Source organism: Stegostoma tigrinum, chromosome 13 (assembly GCF_030684315.1).
Source record: "Stegostoma tigrinum isolate sSteTig4 chromosome 13, sSteTig4.hap1, whole genome shotgun sequence".
Classification (NCBI taxonomy): Eukaryota; Metazoa; Chordata; class Chondrichthyes; order Orectolobiformes; family Stegostomatidae; genus Stegostoma; species Stegostoma tigrinum.
Genome location: NC_081366.1, coordinates 13,922,378 through 13,937,521, shown reverse-complemented (window position 1 = coordinate 13,937,521; position 15,144 = coordinate 13,922,378). Strand labels below are relative to the sequence as shown.

Sequence of the window (15,144 nt, the reverse complement as noted above, 5' to 3'; positions counted from 1 at the left end):
AAATCAAAATTTATTGCTGTTAAACAACACAAAAAGCTTAAATGTTTGTAATCCAGTTCTGTGACATGAAGCCTTAGGTAAGACTGCTTGTAATGACACTTGAAGTGCTAAAATACCAGGTGGGTTATAGCCTTGACCACTGCAAAAATAACCTTGCAACACCCAAGTGCAGTCACGTGATGCTATCATGTTTGCCTATACTGCAGTGCTTGCTGTGTACACTGCTCATTATGTCGTATCACTCTTACCCTTCTGATGCTACTGATCTCGTTAACATAACTGGTAAGTGATTTACAAACAATTTTCTATGTTACGTGTTAGGACCAAAACCTTCAACTTTAGTGTGAAACACCTGCCGTATTGCTGTATTGTACGTTTGTTGATTTGAGTTGTTTTATTCATGTGCTGCGTTAATTCCAGGTCATTCCAAACTGAAACTATTGGATTAGCTGTGTTCCTCCAATGTTTTCTTGAAAGGCTAAAGTAGGCCCATCGGGTTGCAGATAGGCATAGGTCGATTCATTATAGAAAGCAATTAAAATTTGCAAAGGATTTGAATAATTAATTTATGAATAATCGTTGCAATGATGTTGAAATCTACTGTTTTTGAATTTGAGATTTGGACTCTGTCACCTGAGTCCAATTAAAAATGGGACATGGTCATCTTTGTATGTACATATTTGTGCAACAATACTTCCAATTTGTAGATGTTGCTTAGCTACGTGCCTCACTCTATACTATGCTTTCTGGGCACCATGTACGTGGAACGCAATAAAAACCGAAAGAACTGCAGGCACTGTAAATCAGGAACCAAAACAGAAGTTGCTGGAAAAGCACAGCAGGTCTGGCAGCATTTGTAAAGGGAAAAAAAAATCAGTTAAAGTGAACGGACCCGAAACGTTAACTCTGATCTTTTTTTCTTTACAGATGCTGCCAGACCTGCTGCGCTTTTCCAGCAACTTCTGTTTTGGTTCCTGATTTACAGTGCCTGCAGTTCTTTCAGTTTTGATTAAAAGTCATATGACCCTGAGCCTTGAGCTCATCCTGCTGATGCAACAGTTGAAGAGTTCACAGATGTTTCTGTATAAGTAACTTTGAGTTGTACTTGGAAATCTGCATGGCCCTAGGGCAGTGTAAAATTGATCTTCTCTGTAATGTAGAAGAACGGGAGGTGCTTGCATTGTTTTTGCAGATTGCAGAAGAGTCTTGACAGGGGAGAAGTGTAGTACTTTTTTTCCCCCCTCTTTTGGCTGGAGTCTACAACATGGAATAGTTGAGATGAATCTTACTGCATTCAGGGAGGCTAGATCATCGCAATTAGAGAAAAAAATAAGTTATCCCGCTAAAGTTAGATGGAGCTTAAACATTGGCAGGAACCTCTTGTATCAAATATCCTGTTTCTATATAGTACAATCTATTGTTCCATTTACCTTCTGGACCATTGAGGTATTCTTGACAAAACTTCCTGTCTTCTCCAGTCGTTACATGATACAACTGAGGGGAAGACTAGTGAATGGCTGCTGTAGGTTTTATCTGTGTTGCTTTACAGGTATTTTCAGTTCTTTTTATATGTTTTAAAGCTTGTATTTCAACATGAGGGTAGAGTCAGGATAAGTGACTGATCATTTAGGATTGAGATGAGAATGTTTTCTTCGGGCAGAAGATTGGAAGTACTTGGCAGTTATCACTATTGATGGCTGTGGGTGCTCCATCCTTGAATATAATAAAGGGTGATATAGACAGATTTTTTAATATCATTTGGAGCCAGGGAATGAGAAGCAAGGGAAATAGAGTAAAGTCGGATGATCAGCCATGATTCTGTTGAAAGGAGTGAGCATGTCTGAGTAACTTTGAGTTATACCTGTTCTGAGGAAGGGTCTCAGACTTGAAATGTTAACTGTGATTTTTCTTCACTGCCAGACTTGTTGAGTTTTTCAGTTTCTGTTTTATCCTGTTAAAAGGAGGGGGTTTACTGGGCCTCGTGGCCTATTTCTCCTACTACTTACTCTCTTTATTTACCATAAAGTTAGGAACCCTGCACCCTTATTGCAGCATTTAGAATCTACACTAATACACTAGAACAAACCCCAGATGACTTGTTCAACCTGCCTTAAATACACAACCTTATCTTTGTCCTTGGCATAAGTGGAGAGGAATGGAAACAGGATATGGAAGTAATTTAAGATGGGGGTGGGGAGAGAACGGAGGCTCCAAATAGATCCGTGAGATGATGGCTTGGAAGATGTGAGAAAATCTCCAAACGAACATTGGTGCAACTTATTGAAGCTCCATGTGCCACCACCTCTTCATCTAAGCTTTATAACTGTAACCTTTTATTCCTTCTAACAATGAAGAAAGGTTGAGTAGATTAGGATTATTTTCATTAGAAAGATGGCAATTGAGGGGGGACTTGATTGAGGTCTACAGAATTATGAGGGGTATAGACAAGGTGGATAGCAAGAAGCTTTTTCCCGGAGTGGGCGACTCAATTACTAGGGGTCATGAGTTCAAAGTGAGAGGAGAAAAGTTTATGGGAGATATGCGTGGAAAGTTTTTTACGCAGAGGGTGATGGGTGCCTGGAACACTTTGCCAGCGGAAGTGGTAGACGCAGACACAATAGTGTCTTTTAAGATGTATCTGGACAGGTACATGGATAGGCAGGGAGCAAAGGGATACAGACCCTTAGAAAACAGATGACAGGTTTAGACAGAGGATCCCGATCGGCGCAGGCTTGGAGGGTCGAAGGGCTTGTTCCTGTGCTGTAATTTTCTTTGTTCTTTCTCCATTTTGTTTATCTGGCTTTCCTTTAATTACTTCAGTGATGTTCATTGTAACTATATGTTGAATTTCATACACTCATCATTCTATTTAAAAATGCTTTTGGGCTACTTGTATTTCTTGGTCACTATTTTACATTTCAGACATTCTCACACCAGCAAGTCGGAACATTTTCTTTGTTTATCCTGTAAAACCTCTTGAGCTTAAAAGACTTAAAATCACGTCACCCCTTGGGCTTTTTTGGAATGTTGTTCAAGAGGCAATTTAAAAAAATTAAAGTGATTCAGCTTTCATAGAGTAAATAAGGAGACAGTGTTTTCCGTGGCAGAAGGGTCAGCAACTAGAGGACACATAATTAACAATGACAAAAGAATTAAAGATCACATGAAGAGACATTGTTTTGTGCAGTGAGTTGTGCTGATATAGGCTGTGCTGCCTGAAAGGGTGGCGGAGGTGCATTTAACTTTCCAAAGCAAATTGTGTAAGTGCTTGGAAGAGAACAGCAGTGGGCAAAATGGCTATGGATTTTATAGGCTGGCTCCATCGAGGAAGCATAAAAACGTATGAATTAGGAGCAGGAATGGTTTATTCAGCTCCTCAAGCTTGATCACCACTTAATCAGATTAGGGGTGATCTGATTGTCATCTCAAATCAGCATTCTTGGCTACCCCCGCTGACCTTGCACAGCCCTTGCTTTTCGAGGATCTCTGTACTTTAAGCTTAACAATATTCAAGGAATCTGCTTCCACCGTCTTTGCAGAAAGAACTCTAAAGACTGACATTCCTCACTGTTTTAAATGGGTGACTCCTGATTTTTCAACAATGATCTTTTAGTTCTTCACTATCCTAAAAGGAAACATCCTCTCCATATCTGGCCTGTTACAATCCCTCAGAACTTGTGTATCTCAATCAAGACTCTTGCTCTTCTGAACACCAGCAGACACAAGTCCAACTTGTCCATCCTTTCCTCAAGGATAGACCCCTCTTTTTGTTTCGACAGATACTAGTCTTGTCAAGCTGTTATAAACTGACTCCATTTATTGTACATCCTTGTGTATGGTGCACAGTACATCAGTTAGAGTTTCATCCGTGCTCTGTATGACAAGCATAACCTGCTTTTGAGTTTAGATCCCCGGCAATAAATGAAAACTTTCTGCTAATCACCTGTGATTCATGCACAAAGGAACCCAGAGCCTTCTGATTCTGTGAGTTCTGTAATGTTTCACTGTTTAGATAATATGCTTTTCTTCATTTTTCTGCCAGAATGAACAATTTCATGTTTCCTCTGCAATCCATTTGCCATATTATTGTTAACTCAGTCTGTTTATATAATTTTATAGCCTTCTCATGTTGTCTTCAGAACTTCTTGCCCATGTATCTTTTTGTTGTCATTGCATTTGACAAATATGTCTTCTGTTCCTCCTTCTAGTTTGTTTGTATAAATTTAAACAGTTGAGCTTCTAGCCCTGTGGCATGCCTCTCATTACATCTTGCCAACCTGGATAAGGACTAGACTATGTCTCCAGTCTGCTTCCTGTTGGCCAGACAATGTTCTGACCATGTCAACTGATATCCCCTGCACCATGAGCTTTTACTTTTGGTAGTCTTTGATGTGGTACCTTTATTACGTGCCTTCTTCAAACTTAAGTACGCTACCTTCACCAATTCCCCTTTATCCGTGGCATGTGTTGTTCCCTCAAAAAATTCAGTTGATTGGTCAAACATGAGTTCACTTCATGAGTGACGTTGACCCTTTATTTAGGCATTCTGCCATAATTTTAATAGCATCTTTTTCCTATTCAGATGTTAACCTAATTCATCTGTAGTTTCCTGCTTTTTGTATGCATTCTTTTTGAATGAAGGAGTCACATGCATTACATAATCTAATGAGACAGAGATGAGCATGAATTTTTTTCTCAGATGATAGTGAATTTGTCAAATTCTTTACCACAGTCTCTAGAGACTGAATTGTTGAGATTATTTAAGGCTGGAATAAATTTTTAATCAGTAAAGGAACCCAAGGTTATGGGAGATGATCAAGAAAATGGTGACGAGGATGATCAGATCAACCATGATCCCATTGAATGGTGGAGCAGGCTCAATGGGCTCAATAACCCACTTATGCTCCTACTGCCTATGGTCTGTGAATCGAGGGAGTTTTAGAAAAGCAAAATGAATGCATAAACTGTTTCACAAGCCACTGTTTAAGACCCTAACAACCATGATTCTGTTTGTAACAAAGGAGCTGAAGCCTGTTGATTTGTTTCTCTTGGGCATAGCTTTTCAATTCTGATGATGTGCTCATAAATATTTGCTCTTGCTGGAGGCCCTCTGCATTGTTGGAAGTCTGGAATCATTGATATTTTTCCATATGTGCTCTACGTAAAGATTTTATTTTTGATACATTTAATATAACTTCTGTCAATGATCTAAACCTAGCTGCTTCATTAATGCCCACCCTGTTACCACTGCTTGCAAAAGTGTTGGAAACGGATTCAATGGCAACTCTTAAATGAATATTGGATAAATAATTATGTAAGAAATATGTCAAGACTGTGGGAAGAGTTTGCTGAGTGAAATTCCTTTGGAATCCAGAAGCCGCAATTATTGTTGAATCCTCCACCATAAATATAGTGTAGCATTGACAAGCTCAACTTGCTTCATAAATGTTGTGACTACAGGGCAAGCCAGAGATTGGGTATACTGAGGTGGATGACTCACTACTTTCCAGAAAATTGTCATGATCTGTAAGGCACCAGTTGGGAATGTGATAGAATATACTTCATTTTTGGTTGAATGGAACTGCACCTGAAGCTCTGAACGTAAAGGCTTCATTTGCATTCTATGCGTCAAAAATAATCTATTGCACAGCATTTTTAATGCAATAAAAAGTTCAAAAGCAAGTATTAGAAGCCAGTGAACTCAGTAGATGCTGATCAGCGAACATGATTTGGTGCAAGTAAGAACACTGGAGATGACTACATATATGGAGGGTAGAATGTCATGGAGTTGGGGTATTGTTGCAGAACTCTTGTCTCAAGTTAACATGAGAGTTTCAACAGTAGGTGGACAGAGGCAGAGTTGGAGTCAGGCATGTATGGCAGCAGAAATAAGTTGCTGTAATAGGGCAGATCTGTGGTCTGAAGCTCATTTCATGTTCAAGGATGACATGAAGGTTGCAAACTGTCTGCATTCCTTCAGATACCAGGGAGAGGGATGGAGTTGACAATAGAATGTATGACAATAATGGCTTCATTCTTCCCAATATTCATTGTTATGATTGAGAAAATTATTGTTTTTCTGCTACTGACACTTTTGAGTTCCTCTCCCAGGCCCCACACTCTTGGCTTGAGAGCATATCTGTTTTTCTACATAACTGGTTCAAAATCCTGGAATTCCTTTCCTGACATCCCTTGAGTACTGTAACCGCATGGATTTCCGTGGTTCAAGAGGCAACTCACCACCGCCATCTGCAGGGTGAAAATATGATAGATAATAGCCTTGTGAGCAATGCCGATATCCTGAGGATTTCTTTTGAAGATTTTTATTGACCAAAAGTGTAGCTCCAAGGCCTGAATGTTTATATGTGCAAATGCCATTATCTAGGTAGTGAAGATTTTAGGCTTAATGGACTGAAGCAGTTCCAAATACTGTGCCATTGCCTGAAATACATTAAGCTAGCTTTTCGTTGGAATATGTTACACTCGATACTTCCCAGTATGTTACACTGGTGCTTCCTGTTAGTCCTCCCATCATTGGTAAAAATATGAAGCAGATTATGTGTTCCAAAGATGAGAGTTGCTGCTCTTTAACTCAAGGCAGCATTTGACCAAGTGAAGGATCAAACCTAATACGAGATAACAAAGTGTGGAGCTGAATGAACCTAATACGAGAGGTCACCCTCAGACTGTGTGCTATCAGATGCAAAGAAATCCTGTTATTCTGACCCCATCTGAAATGTTCATTCCCTCCACTATTAGTATAACATGACTCCATTGGATAACATCTCTAAGATGAGCTGTACGAATTTGCCCAGGCTTCTTCAATAACACCTTCTAAGTAACAATAACAGCTTCTACCAGCAAGAGCAGCAGTAGTGTGTAAGTATCACCTACAGATATCCTTCCTAAATCACACAGCGTCATAAGTTGGAAATATATTCTTATCATTAAGATAAGTCTGAAATTTTCTTTATCTGACACTACATGGACTGCAGCACTTCTTAAAAAAGTGATTCATCACCATCCTTTAGTGGGATCCGTGTGATGAGCAATGAACACTGACTTTGACTGCCCATATCCCATGAATGAATTTTTACAAATTCTTGTGATATAGTACGCTGGGAGATGCTTTGCCTGTTCGTATTGTTGCTATTGTTCATCTCTTAAGAACTGAGACCAAAGACATGAATTAACGCCTCATCATAGTGCTCAGCTGTGCCTGATTTAAAACCAAAACTAAATACAATAAGGTGCTAATGCAACTAATTCATAAGTATTGCGTGGGACTACGTGACAAGCATGATAAGGACATTCGAAGATCCTCCTTTGGCTTGTCAGTTCTCCATCCGTTTACAAATATGACCCAATTAAACCTTTGACCACTGAAGTGGTTCATACACTGACGCATTCCCGCACAACCAAATGTTCGAGTAAGTACCTCTATTCTTGTGGGATGTCACTGGCTACAGAGTCACTGACAAGATGAGCAAGCTTGCGCACTGAAATTGAGTTAACAAAGCCCACTTCATGGTGAATATGTTTGGATCAATGTGTAATGAATGTAATAGATAATTTCTCTCTATGTATTGGAGCTGGGCTGGAGAACGAAAGAATTGAAATCCGGTGTACTGTTTCCCTCATTATGAAATCTTTTCACACTTGTATCAAAGTAACTGCATTTAACTTGTAATGTGTGCAGCATAGCGTTAAGAATTTAACTGAGCTCAACTGTGTTCTGAAAGCACAGCAAGTATGTGCTGCGTTTCCAGCCGGCAGGTTTTTGAGCAGTTGGGCTGGCAGTTTGCTCTTGTAGATAGTTACAAAAATATGAGGTGAGAGAACAACTTGCACCAAACTGGTCACAGACCGAGTTGCCTTATGCACCAAGACCCTGAATGTATTTGCAGCCTTGGGCTATGCTCCAAATATTGTAAGGGCAGAGACTGATAAGAATGTGCTCTTGACCCTGTTAAACTGATAACATAAAAACACAAAATTATGACGTTCAGAATCATCAGTAGGTTTGTTTTCTGGTGTGTCACATGATTATTAACTGTTCTGATGCTACATCATTTTGCTTACATCATAAAGCAACTGTCTCCTTGTTTACTTGTTTCAAACAGAAAGAATTCCTCCAGCTTATTTAACAGACTCTATTCTCTCGCCGAATGAAATAACGTGTGACACAGCCAAAAATTTCCATGTCGCCAGTGGCCATTTTTAAACATGGTTGAACAACTTGAATTGTTATAGGAGTTCATTTTGCCTGTGGCAACAGTCTCATGCGACTAACCTAGCCTGGGAAGGTAAACCTAGTTTTCTTTAGCACAGAATAGTGCTTGATTCTTTTGAATTTTTATCTAAGTGAGTTGCTGAGCTGAAACTTCACCAGTTTAGTTTGTATGTGTAACTATAGAATGAATCTAATGCAGGAAAATTAAATGACATAACCATTAATGGCTGCCATGATTTCAGCCTCTCTGAGCATGTAGGACAGTTTGTAGCAGGGGGTATTTTTTGGCTTTAAACTTACTGCTTCCTGATTCAGATATACTGAGTGAAATTTAACATCATCGACTGGTCAGAGTTTACCATCAATCAGTGGGATATAATGCAGGTGCAAGATTAATGGCAAAAAGACGTGTTTCGTCATTCAGCGTGATCTGTTTCTTTCACATTCCTCTATTTTACTTCCCTCAGTGGTTCATCCCCAAAGGGACTGTTCACCATCCTTTCCTGAAAGTGGTGATTCTCACCAGAATTCAGTCCCACAGGTTTACCTCCTGTCCTGACTCTTGCTGGAATTTGATCCCGCAGCTTAAGACACTAACACCTCCTGCCCTGAAGTTGTTGTAGGCCTTTACAGCACCCACCAGTATTTGTCATGTACAAGATGTAGTGGAGAATACCAGAACACATTCTGGTCAATCTTTTCCATTGCCCTTACTTGACATACACCCTTGGTGCTGTTCCGCTTGGGTTGTTGGAGTTGTGTCCTTGTATTACTCCTTTAATGTAATTTTACTTTTACATTCTTTCAAAGACCTGCTTTTCAGTATTACATTTGTGGTTGACCACACCCCATTCAGCCTGCCCTCCCAGCTCTCTACTCCTAAGGCTTGCAATGCTCTGCTCTTAGTTTGGACCACTCCCTTCACCACTGAAACGATTTCCTACTCCTGAGTACAGTGTAAGTTCTTACTGAAGGGCTCCTCCTAATGGCAGATGTTTATTGTTGCAGGACCTCGGTCAGTCCCTGCACTGCCGAGGTGAACGTACTTTTTAAAATATTGTATTGGGTGCATGCAGTGTTGTATTTCCTTTATATGTAGATATATATTCTATTCTGAGTTACTTGAGTTAGGAATGAAAAGTGATATCATTGAAATATATAGGATTCTTAAGGGCTTTACAGGGTAAATGCTAAGAGGATGTTTTCCTTCATGGGACATTCTAGGAAAAGAGGGTATAGTCTTTGAGTAATTAGATTCTTTGGAACTGTTTGTCACAGGGAGCTGTGGAGACAGAGTTCTTGTGTATATTTAAGGCTGACATAGATTCTTGATCTCTGAGAATCAAGGGCTATGGGGACAAGGCAGGAAAGTGGATGTGAGGAGTGTTAGATCAGCCATGATCCTGTTGAATGGCAGGGCATGTTCCGGGGCCAAGTGACCTATTGCTGTTGCTGTTCCAATTTCTTATGGCCTTATTTCCATGAATATTATGCTGTGCATTTTGTCTTTAGATTTGGGCAGAAAATATTTGGAAGAACCTAACTATTATTGAGTCCAGTGAAAATCTATGATATGTGTTTTTCAGGCACACAGCCACATCTTTAAATGAGGGGTTTCTGTATTACTCCATGGAAGCTCAATGCACGGTAGAGGAATATTGCTTAATCTTCAGCTTAGGCACTTTGAGTTTAACAATTTTAGAGCATGAACACTGTTGTCCTTATCTATTACCCATCCCCACTGTCTCCCGTTATCTTAGGAAATCAGTTGCTTTCAGTACAGCCAGTCCATTTTCAATTACTTGTTGTCCTCATTATCACGTATCTAGTTTCTCTTCTTTCCTGGCCTACTATCAATAAGCTCTTCATTTGTCCACCTGTGTAGGGCCTGAATTGCCTATCCTGCTCCAGTTTTTATGCTCAAGTAGGATAAAAACAGCAAAGTGGAATTGAGGATAATCAGACTAGCCACAATCTCATTGATTGGAGCAGACCCGATGAATTGTTTGGCCTACTTTTCCTACATCTGCTTGTTATGGTCTTTGCTTTCTCTATGCTTCTGCTTGATTTATCTGCTTGCTCCTCTCCCAGCTCTCCTGTGCGCCGTCATCAGTTTAAATACCACTTTTTTCCTGGTTTGAAGTTCTGAAAGGTCACATGACTTGAAAGGTTAACTGCTTTCTCTGCACAGATGCTGCCAGACCTACTGATTTTTTCCAGCAATTTCTGTTATTGTTTTTTACTGTATTCATTTTCTCTTTCCCAATCCCTGTATTCTTGTAAATCCTGTAGAAATTTAACAGATCAGAGTTATAGTAATAATTTGCAAATTTATACAGCAATTCTGTGGTCATCAGCTATAAACATTTCAATAAGGACTGAATCTCATTTTGAAATGGGTGGCCTATGAGGTGAAAATAATGGGGAGCAAACTCAAGAATAAATCATTCACATTGAGAAAGTTAACTTTCTCAGACCTAACTTGGAGTCAGACCAGTCCCACACTGACATGATGTGAAGGGATAAAGGATATAGTAAAATCTTTGTTTGACGTGCCTGGGGAATGGGTGCTACTGATTAATCAAAACTGTCACTTAGCAGAGTAGTTATATTATTCCAGCCACAAGACAGGGTGTCGCTCTGCCTTTGAGGGCTTGAGGGGATTGAGAAAGCAGCTGGACAGTCAAAGGCCCCAGCAGAACAGGACATCACAGTAAAATCCCTACACTGAAAACCAGGCTGACACCACAACTTCTCAGTTTCACTGATGTTTCCTCTGAGCAATATACAATGTGACCTCATTTAAAGTTATTCTGAAGAAGGGTCTTGACCTGAAATGTCAATTTTCCTGCTCCTCTGATGTTGCTTGGCCTGCTGTGTTCATCCAACTTCACACCGTGTTATCTCATTTAAAGTTGTTTGTTTTTCTGAAAATGAAGACAGTGTGGTGTGGTTTCCTGTGAGACTCTTATGTTAAAGTTATAAAGTTCTTGAGGACAATTTTTGCTTGGAAAACTTATAAGTTGCAAATTTGTGCCATACGCATGCAGTCCCAAGTATTTCTAGCTGAAATAGCTCAGAATACAAAACTAGGAAATCGTCAGTATAGAAGGCAATCTCTACTTACTTAAAAAAAAACCTTTAAACAGATATAATTACAGGTACAATCCATGTTCCTCAACTACTGTACTCTGAGTACAGTAGAAATGTTTTAAAGTTTCCCATAGCTTAATCGGTGCAGGCTTAGTGGATTGAAGGATCTGTTACCATGCTAACAAAGTGTGGAGCTGGATGAACACAGCAGGCCAAGCAGCATCTCGGGAGCTAGGCCTGAAACGTCAGCTTTTGTGCTCCTGAGCTGCCGCTTGGCCTACTGTGTTCATCCAGCTCCACCCTTTGTTATCTTGGATTCTCCAGCATCTGCAGTTCCCATTATCACTGTTACTGTGCTGTTTGTATTATATTATTGTCTTGTAAAGGTTCCTGTATAAATGTTGTTTGTGAACCAGATGGGTGTTATTAGAGCAGCTTTCTGTGTTATTATTGTTGAATTCACATTTCACCACTTGCCACGGTGGAATTTGAACACATGTCCCTGGAGCAATTGATCCTGGGGTTCTGGATTGCTAATTAGTGACATTACTACCACTTCTTATCGCTGCTGTCCTGGTTAAGCTCTTGTCATCTTAACCTCCTAAAATATGAGCTTGTCTAAAACTCTGCAGTCAATATCCTTACTGTCAACAAGTTGTTACCCATTCTCAGTCCTTCGGTGACTTAGTTGGGTCTATTACTGTTAGAATTGTCATTCGTGTTCCCAAATCATAGGAGTTAGAGGAACAGATGTATGCTATTCAATCCCTCGAGCCTGTTCCACCATTTAGTGAGATCATGGCTGATCTGTGGCCTAACTCCATATACTTTGGTTTTTGGTCCAAGTAACTTAATTTTTTGGTAAGCGAAGGTACTATCTCGGATCTACAATTAACAACTGACCCAGCATTGGCTATTATGGGTCCCAGATTTTAACTACTTCATGCTTAATAATCAAGTCTTAGTCTGCCTGGGCCCTTAGCTCTGGAATTCCTCCTCTAAGTCTTTTTTTTGTGCCCTCTGAATTCCATTATCACCAAACCTTTGCGTATCAATCCTAATATCTCTTATGTGACTCGTTAAGTTTAACTCAGTTAATGCTGTAAAGTGCTTTGGGACTTTTTCTATCCTTCCATAGAATGTGGGCATCAGTGTCAAGATCGGCATCGGTTGCCCATTCATAGTTATCCCCTGAACTGAATGACTGCTAGACCACTTCAGTGAACAGATGAGAGTCAACCACATTAAGGTTTACCTGTAGTCACATGCAGGTCAGGCCATATTAGGAAAGCAAATTTGGTTTTGTAATGGACATTAATCAGCCAGGTGGGTGTTCTATGATGACTGATTTTTTTGATGGTCACTGTTGCTGAGAATAGCTTTCAATTCCACATTTAATTTTTTTATTTTATCAGCCTGTTCAGAAATGTTATAATGTACTTGTGGAGCAGGTAGGACTTGATCCTGCGTGCCCTAATCAAGGGGTAAGGACACTACCTGCAAACCACAAGAAACTCAATTCTGGATTTATTGATTGAATCCACGTCCCAAAATCCCAACCTTGGGTGTTCTGAATTGCTATTTGAGTGCTGTTACCATTGCCACTGTCTCTTTGTTTGTACTAAGTTAAATTTGTTAGATAAATGCTATGGTATTGCCATTCAGCTGCTTGAGTTTACTATTTAGCCGTGCTCATGGGGATGTTGGCAATGGCAGAGTGTAATATCGATTACGACCAACATAACTGTAGCCAGTGTGGTATCTGTAATGATGACTCATGAACCTGTACAACAACATTGCAATGTGTTCAGCCTGTCAATAGTCAGAATCTCGTTTCAGTCTCAGACATGTCCTAAATTTATACCTAAATGAACACAAATGGGAAATAAGCATTTTAGAAGTTTGAATTGAGGGTGAAGTTTAATTATCTAAAGTGTGTGAAAGAATGATAACCACCAAAAATACCCATCTTGATACAATCATTTCGAAAGAAATTTCCACTGATTTCGCGAATGATTGGTTGTGCATGCTGTTGACTCTGTTTTCCCTTTCAAGAGAGTTACTAGTTTGGATAAAATTTGCAATGCAAGCCTTAGGTTTTAGGGTAGTATAGATAAAATGTAGGAGAAAGCCCTGGAATATGGAGCAGGATGGAAGAAAACATTGGATCTCGAAAACATTGATAGAAAATCTGAGTACTTAATGGATTTTTTTTCCACTTGTTGAAAGTCCTAATTGAATGAGGTGGGAGATGATGTGCAAGAGAGATGGTATTGGGAGCGCTAGGGAATGAACTGACACTGACGAAAACCAGCTGATATAGCTATTCAGACACCTCCAAATTCTTAAGCCCTTTAGGATCTTGCTTTGTTATAAATCTGATGTTTCAATAGTGGCTGACCATCAGGTAAGTTGGCTTTGAGTGAGTTTTGTTTCAAAGTGTCCTTTTGGGCTCCTCTCATGCCACTATCCAATTGGTTAAAGTTTCTTTCTAGCTGTAACACTGACCATTATATCATCACTGCACTTCTGACCAATGAGGAACCACCTTTTCTGAGCTCAGAAGATACCCTCAGTGAGTACAGAGGTGCCTGGAATATGTGCCATCTCCCAGCTGGAGCCCTGCTTCCAGGGTATGGTCTAGCCTGGAGACCGTTTCTAGAAGTGATGTGGCCCTGGGAGGCACCTAGTTCCAGGTAAAAAATGCCTGTGCCTTTCCTTTGCTCTTGCATCACGGAGAGAGCGCGTGAAGGAGGTGGAAACTGGCGTCGAGGTGAGTATCTATATGACACGTGGAAAATTAGTGCTATCTAATATTAATGATACTGTATTGATGAAAAATAGTCATTACTGTGGCTTTTTAAAACATCTTATGGTTTCCTCTACTCCATTAGTATGTAGCTTTGCTTGTGTGGGGTGAGAGAAGGGAAGGTATGTTAGGCACATTTGAGTGTGGCAAGGAACAGGCTTTGGAAGGGAAATTGTACTGAATGGAAAACTTTAGGGCAGGATAGCAGTAGAGAAGAAATGGGCAGGATGTTGAGGATAGGAAGGGTATAAAGAAGATGGAAAAGCTTGTAGCTTGAGTGCTGAAGGTTCCCCCACGGGCTATGGTTGAATCCAGTATGAGGTCATAGCCTCCCTATGCCATCACCCAGGGCCCTTGATTTATCTTGCCTGTCCTGGGTCAACAATTGAAGGCAGCTCTCAGCCAATTGGCTATCAGTATTCAGACCAGGTGTGACTGAATAAATATTGATGATGGTGTTCATATTTTCCTCCTCTACAGAAATGCCAGCACCAGCTAAAGTCGTCAAAGCAGGGAACCCAAGACCAAAGAAAGGAGCCAAGGTAAATCCAAGCAACTTTCACGTATTTCTAATAAATAATTTTTTTTTGTTTAAAGATATTCACTCCAAGTATTGATTTGCTAAAATGCTGAGGTGTTTTGTAGCTTTTGTGATCATTTTAGCTACAGCATTTACATTACTTGTGACCTTGCCTGCTAGGCCAGTCAGGCAGTTCATGGTCGTCTAGAACGTTGATATAAAAAAGTATTCTGTGACATTAATATTCTGCATCTTTGTGTCAGCTGCTGAAGTACAATGTGTGTTGTTCCTTTCAGTCCCCAGTCCAAATGGTGAGATGCCATGTGTCTCTGATTCACTAAGGCCAACTATACATTTTGTTCATTCACAGATGTAGACACTACTGTCAAGTCCATCTCTGACTGCTCTTGAGAAGGTGATAATAGCCTTCAGTATTCATATGGTGAAGTTCTCCTGGGAGTCTGACCCATTGTTTTTTAAGAAACTGCA

At 40.0% G+C, this 15,144-nt stretch overlaps 1 protein-coding gene across 2 annotated transcripts in view; it reads left to right on the top strand.

The window, feature by feature from the left end:
* The window catches only part of larp1 (La ribonucleoprotein 1, translational regulator), a 105,163-nt gene that overhangs the window by 34,813 nt on the left and 55,206 nt on the right, over positions 1-15,144 (top strand). Inside the window, exons 1-2 of one of the 2 annotated variants that reach the window (XM_048543162.2) lie at positions 241-282; positions 14,616-14,677. In XM_048543162.2, coding sequence (XP_048399119.1) covers positions 14,618-14,677 — 60 coding nt within the window. In that variant the 5' untranslated portion in view covers positions 241-282; positions 14,616-14,617. Of the gene's footprint in view, positions 1-240; positions 283-14,615; positions 14,678-15,144 lie in introns of those variants that run through there. The other variant, XM_048543161.2, reaches the window with a different exon arrangement.